Below are 7,452 nucleotides of genomic sequence, written 5' to 3'. Positions count from 1 at the left end.
ATTTTAGATTGTTACAACTGACCCCGATTTTCAAAATATAGGGGCCCTACATTATGTTTTCTTGACCCAGAGATGTGTAACAATTGCCCCTTACCCTGGGGACAATCGCCTGCTAGCTCCTGCTGAAGTATTTTGTATTCAGAAGTACCTGTTTTAGGCATATAAAACCTGCTTGGATATTAAGATAAGACCCGAATCTCTCTAATTTATGCAAATTTAATAACCTGCTACCTGTCAAGCGCCAGTTACACTCAAAAATGCAAAATCTGTTACATCCATCCCTCCCCTAAAAGTGCAGATTAGCTGGTTGCCAAATCATTACTCAAACTTGCCGGATATAACATGATATTTCCAAAATAGAACCAGTCTATAAAGTAGGCCTTGCGCCTATTCAATTGGTCTTTAGTTCCCGCTTTTAGTTTTTATTTGTTCTTTTTATTCTTCGGTATTCTTTTTTTCAATGTGTCAACTCCAAATTTCTCCCTCGTCACCCACCCCTTTAGTAAGGAAGTATAGGTGGCGGTTGTTACTACCGGCTTTCTCTATCCGGCTAATTGTCACCAGGGCTGTAAATAAGACTACCGGCCAACTTGAAATCTCGAAACCGTTGTTTATAAAATCGAACAAAATTGGTTGAAAAATAACAGAAAAAAAGGTTGGATCCCCTAAACGTACAGACTGGTCATTTATAAATCTTATCAAGATGACACATAGACGTAAACATAAAGAGTCAGCACGTCATCAACTTGATCAAGTAAGTTGAACTCATACTCATAGATAGTGATCATGAACTGAGTGAGCTGTGTGAGTAACATGTAAGCTAAAAGCTTACATTTCGTGACTTTTAAACTAATAGTTCACCATCCCAGTGGGCACAGGTTAGGATTTCGACGTTGAATAAACGTTGATCCAACGTTGAAGTTTCAACCTAAGCTGATTTCAACATGATTTCAACCTGGAGGTTTAGTTGAAATCGGGTTGAAATTTCAACGACCGTTGATAAAAATTTAAAAAAACATTTAAATTTTAACCTGATTTCAACCAACTTTCAATGCAAAAAATAAGGAGGTTTGAAATTAGGTTGAAGTCCATTTGAAAATACAACATGAAATTGAATTCAACCTGGTTTTTACGTCGAAGTTTCAACGTGATTTCAACGTCAGGTGTGCCCACACTGCTGGAATGTAAACTTGTATGGCTCAAAATTCGGACTGCTTGATTAAGGGGGTACTACACCCATGTGATAAATTTGTGACAATTTTTGCATTTTCTCAAAAATAATAACACACTGGTAACAAAAGTTATGTATATTATTGGGGCAAGGAATCAATTATACTACACTGAAATTTCAGTGACTCAAGACAAGCAGTTCAGTATACATGATAAGAAATGAGGTACATCCTAGCGGTACCTTATCATAAATAACGAACCGCTTGTCTTGGGTCACTGAAATTCCAGTGTAGTAATTGGATTCCTTGCCCCTATAATATATACATCACTTTTGTTACCGGCAGTGTGTTATTAGTTTTTGAGAAAAATGCAAAAATGTGCAAATTTATCGAGGGGTGTAGTACCCTCTTTAAAATGAGTTGAATGCTTTAAAATTATTAATCATCTATGCCGCTATTTTGTACCAAAATGCTTGCAATTACAGGATTATTGGCGTGAATTGGAGGAACTGCAACAGCTAAGCTCCACACTATTGAATGATCTCATGAAACTAAGACTGGAACCATCCATTTCTAGGTAAGGTACTTGGAAATATTCTATAATTTGTTCATTTTTTATAATTCTATGTTGAAAATCTTGTTTGTATGTCACTCATGAAGGAGACAATTCACTGTAGAAGTACTAGGTAGTGATGTAACAGGATTAATTACCATAGCAATGGGTTACACTATTTTTGAATGTATTGCCCTGCACTAGGCGTTATGCCGGGTTACGGTTCGCTATCTCTAAGGTTCGCTATCTCTAAGGTTCGCTATCTCTAAGGTTCGTTATCACTAATTACGAAAAAGGTTCGCTATACCTAAGGTTGATATCACTAATTTTGAAAAAGGTTCGGTATTTCTAAGGTTCGATATCACTAATTTTAAATAAGGTTCGCTATCTCTAATTTTAAATAAGGTCCGCTATCACTAATTTATTGAAGGTTCGCTATCTCTCTAAGGTTCGCTATCACTAATTTAAAATAAGGTCCGCTATCTCTAATTTTAACAATCCCGGTATCCCTAAGGTTCGCTATCTCTAATTTTAAATAAGGTCCGCTATCTATAAGGTTCGCTATCTCTAAGGTTCGCTATCTCTAAGGTTCGCTATCACTAACTTCAAATAAGGTTCGCTATCTCTAATTTTAAATAAGGTTCGCTATCTCTAATTTTAAATAAGGTTCGCTATCTCTAATTTCAAATAAGGTTCGCTATAGCGGTCCTTATTTAAAATTAGAGATAGCGGACCTTATTTGAAATTAGAGATAGCGGACCTTATTTAAAATTAGTGATAGTGGACCTTATTTAAGATTAGTGATAACGAACCTTAGGTATAGCGAACCTTAATCGAAATTAGTGATAGCGAACCTTAGAGATAGCGAACCTTATTGAGATTGCGATCCTTAATTAATTAGGGATAGCGAACCTGAAACAAAATTAGTGATAGCGAACCTTAGGTATAGCGGACCTTTATTGGAATTAGTGATAACGAACCTTAGAGATAGCGAACCTTCAATAAATTAGTGAAAGCGGACCTTATTCAAAATTAGTGATAGCGAACCTTATTTTAAATTAGTGATAGCAAACCTTATTTATAATTAGTGATATCGAACCTTAGAACTAGCGAACCTTATTCTAAATTAGTGATATCGAACCTTAGAAGTAGCGGACCTTTTTTTAGGTATAGCGAACCCTTTTCTCTATTAGAGATAGCGGGATTCTGATCTCCATAGACTTTACACGTTAGTGATAGCGAACCTTAGAGATAGCGAACCTTAGAGATAGCGGACCTTAGAGATAGCGGGATGTCACCTTATGCCGTACAGTAATAAAGACCTGGATCATAGAAATTTCACATCATACTGATCGCCCACACCTGTAAGATTAGTGTCTTTGAAAAGAGCGGTATTTTAGTCATCTATCATACACAGGTGATGAATGTATTCTGCTAATATAGTGCAGGGCAATACATTCAAAAATAGTGTAAACCCATGGTAAATAATCCTGTTACATCACTACTTATACAGCAAATTGACCCTACATAATGGTAAAAGTGGTAATTTAAAAACTAATTTTTGTTGTGTAATTTTCCCACTTTGCCAACTTTCGCTTGTTCAATACATTTCGTGCATTTTCATGTTAGCTGCGTAGATTTGTGTGTATGTGTACTTTGCAATGTGTTATACATTATGCCGGTGAATACGCCTGGGGATCCAGGACCTTTTTTAAAATGAAGGTGCAGTCTCATGCCTGAATATATATACATGTATGACTAATACAATACAGTACTTTTGGTAATCACAATCAGACACACCCCATTGAATTACGCATGGACAACATGATTTTGGACCCTCTTAGTCTATACTTAAAACTAGCACCATTTTGTTATTTAGCTTCCTTTTTTTTCTTTTTTTCACCAAATGTCTTTAGAACGACATGTAACAATATTTGTTCTAAGCGCTGAGAAATTATCTGAGAGCACTCCTAAATATGCTAAACATGTATACGACTTTCTAGTTTCTATACTCAATCTGTTGCATAATTTAATTTACCAGTTGCATAAACCCCAGCTGCACATAAGGTTTGCAATTAGGGATTAGACATAAAATAAAAAGTGCTATAGAACTTGTTTTTTGATCATATGTATTTTCTGAAATTATTTGTAAATTGCAGTTCTACAAGGAACATGAGAAAAATAGACAGAATTATCGGCAAAGCTGAAGAACAGATTGAAGTTCTCCGCAAGTGGCATGCAAGGTACTCACTTTAATTATTATTTTGTTTGGGGTTTTTTGGAGGGAGGATTTGTTTGTTTGATTTTGTTGTTTTTTGCTTGTTTATTTGCTTGTTTATTTTTTTGGGTGTCATCATTGTCATGTGTCATTATCACTACTAGTTGGACCAAGCACATATTTCAAAGATCATATTGAAATATGTACATCTGAATTCAAAGTAATTCTGCAGTTGACTTATTTTCTTGCTCTTTATTTACCAGCTTCATTTCTAACATATTTTACTTTAGCCTTGTCAATTATTAATCCTTTATTGCTCTTATACCCACATCTAGACAACATGCCAGGCATCGAAGCAAGCACACACCAGCTCCATGGCCAGACTCCGATAAGAAAAAAAGGTTAATCCAATTCACTATCAACAGATGCAGCAGGTAAACAAATTAATGTTTTCATTCTAATAAGTTACCCAAAAAATTGGATAGCAACATTTGCACAGTATTTTTGTGGAACATGAGAGCACATCAGACACATTGCATTCTTTTCCTTCTGATTTCATTTGCAATATAATATAAATTTTATGGCAAATGTGACCTGCTACCACAAAATCGGCATAAAATCGCTGCGACTTTATACTCATTTTGTTGAGGTGGTATTTTCGAGATATTTGGTCTGACTAAGTTGATGTTCATTGTTTGCTGCCACCTGTAAAAACCATTAGTATTATCCTTCGTGAATCGTGAATGGCCCATTGTGCCCCCATTCACAAAGGACATACAGACATACTTAGTGGCTTTAACAGGTGAGTGAACACCAATGCAGTAGCCAGGGCGTATTGAGTGACTAACACCTTGCGACTTTACGCTGATTTCGTGGTAGCAGGTCACAAATTATTTTAAAAAAAATTTTTTTTTAATTTTTGATATTTAACAGTCCTGTGCATAAATTTTATTCACAATGCAATTCGATGTGTCTGATGTGCTCTCATGTCCCACAAAAAATACTGTGCAAATATTACTATCCGATCCCTTAACCCTAACTGAACCAGGTCTCACTAAATCTCACTATTTAAACCACTGCAATCAGCCAAAATCATATATACCCAGGGAATTGCTGGCCAGGCAAGCATCACCTGTGTGGCTACAGGCTGGTGATCTCCTGCGTCAGGCTGTGTGGCATCACTAGCATGCGAGGGGTCCGAGGTTCGAATCCCGGGGGTACCACATGACTTCTTTCTTCATCTTCTCTCCTTTTTCATTTCTTCTTTTCCTTCCAATAGCAAAAAAACCTTGTGTCCAGTTAGGGTTATGGGAGTGAATATTATTCATTATGTAACCATACTGGACATTTTCAATGCAAAACAATGTTGAAATTAAAAACAGCTTTTCCAAAACATGCACAGTTCACCATCTCAGGTTCAACACTGTAACGTTGTTCTTAATATACTAACTATTGTTTAATCATACTGTGATTAAATATTCCACAACTGTCTGGAAAGATATTGCAGGTGTTAATATGGTATTACTCTGGCCATTTACCAAATTTACTAGCGAAAAATATTCATATTAGAAAAGTATTGGCTCATTTACCATATGATCCAAATAGTAAATAATTATGTAACATGGTGGTGTGTGGAATAGACAAAGCAGAAAAAGCCGCTGTTATTGCAACTTGATGCCCAGTTGTTTTTCCATGATTAATTTAGATTTTAGACAATGAACGGTGTGCACAGAGTGCAATCATGTGTCAACTTCCTCCACACACACATACACCCCCTCACACTCATTGGTACTGGGTATAATATGCACACCTTCACATGCACATTGTGCAACAATGCACTGAAAGGGACCAATAAGCAAGTGTAATTGTAATTTGTTAAATTTTAGTTATTTTAATCCTTTAGTCACAATTTTAGTCACAACTCTGATGAGTGAGAAACACAAACTGCATGCAGATTAGAGTGATAGGTTGTATTCAAAAGAAATGTAAAAACTTTTTCAAGTCTGACGCCAGGGTCTGACGTCCCTGTCAATCAAACTCTGCGGTCCATGATTAGTTACCGTCACAGGCCGTACAGTTTGATTGATGGGGTTCGTTAAAGACACAAAAAAATTTTTAATGTCTATCTTTTATCACAATTAGACATACCATGCAATGTGTTACTATACCTGTTTACTTCTTACTTTTATCAATGACCATGTTGTTTACAGTTTACCACTGAAGTCCTGGATGTAATAGACAGAGGTCAGGAACTACATCTTCCAATCCAGAAAAAACCCTCCAAACATCAACATGAGTCATGGTGTCACAGGTCACATTCGCATGTTATCCCCACAATAGAACACTGGCAGGATCAACTTATCAGCCTGAGGGTAAGTAATCATGATCAGGGCTAGGAATTGGGCTAAAATGTCCAAAATACTATTTATTACATCTTGTTTTAATTTTAAATTAAAAAAAAAATCTTTTAGACAGTTTCAATTCAAAGACATGTTCATTTGTGGGCTTGCTGATGTTTTGAAACTAGTAAAGTCGATTAAGACGAAAAATGTGGTTTTTGAATTTCTGAATGTGATCTTAACAGGATGTACATGTACAGCATTAAAATGCTGTACATGTACATCCTTTGAAATTGTATTGGGGCTTACTTCTAGGCTTATGAAAGTTGATGTTAACGTTCCCATCACATATTTTTGTCAAGAGATGAGGCAACTCTTTTTCAATATTCATTATTTGACTTCATTATTACCTACATTGTCGATAAGACCGTGTCAAAACAGGGTCTAGGGATTAATACTTACAGACTTTTATCAACATATTGAGAAAACATTTCATTTTACTTGAATAAAACGAAATGTGCAAATTTTGTAATTGCCATGAACAATTAAACATGATGAAGAAATCTTAAAGATGTAGGCTACTATTGACTACATCTTTTAGTACCCCTATACATAACTAAGACAAGACCTCATCAGCAGGATTGTATACTGTATCTCGTCTGACTTTTTCATGAAAATAATGAAAGTTTTGGCCAAAATGAAAAAGTGATGCGGACAGGTGATGGGAAAATTGGAATCAACTAAACTTTCATTAGACTTTAAAACAATCATCACTATAAAGTACATGTTGGTGATATTTAGGGGGTAAACCTATGAAAAATTTAAAATACAGTGCAATTTTAACTAGAAAATGGCATCTCTGGTGCTTGTGGCTATACAGGTCCAAGTGTACATTGTATAATGCACAACAACGTGGTTGTAATAAAAGAACAAATTTGACCCAGATATTTCTGTTCTATATTTCATTTAATACTCTTTTCCAATTAATATTTCACATATATATGATTCCTTTACCATCATTCCAAATCCAAATTACAAGCATGCTGTGATACAAATTACAAATATATACTTACATGTATCGTATGACCAAAGAAATAAACAAGAGAATGTACAATCCACCATGATAGAATGTCACCCATTGAGGGGGAAATAGTGTACCCTTGATTCCATGTA

The 7,452-nt window shown here is 35.5% G+C and overlaps 1 protein-coding gene across 1 annotated transcript in view; it reads left to right on the top strand.

Moving 5' to 3' along the window:
- Window positions 1-546: 546 nt before the first annotated feature.
- Window positions 547-7,452, top strand: part of LOC140162574 (uncharacterized) — a 30,621-nt gene continuing 23,715 nt past the window's right edge. Inside the window, exons 1-6 of the mRNA XM_072185837.1 lie at window positions 547-754; window positions 1,655-1,746; window positions 3,882-3,965; window positions 4,276-4,374; window positions 5,047-5,110; window positions 6,151-6,312. Of these exons, the coding sequence (XP_072041938.1) occupies window positions 704-754; window positions 1,655-1,746; window positions 3,882-3,965; window positions 4,276-4,374; window positions 5,047-5,110; window positions 6,151-6,312 (552 nt within the window). The 5' untranslated portion in view covers window positions 547-703. The remainder of the gene's footprint in view (window positions 755-1,654; window positions 1,747-3,881; window positions 3,966-4,275; window positions 4,375-5,046; window positions 5,111-6,150; window positions 6,313-7,452) is intronic.

This window comes from Amphiura filiformis, chromosome 1 (assembly GCF_039555335.1).
Source record: "Amphiura filiformis chromosome 1, Afil_fr2py, whole genome shotgun sequence".
Taxonomy (NCBI): domain Eukaryota; kingdom Metazoa; phylum Echinodermata; class Ophiuroidea; order Amphilepidida; family Amphiuridae; genus Amphiura; species Amphiura filiformis.
This window is presented reverse-complemented; position numbering and strand designations above follow the sequence as displayed.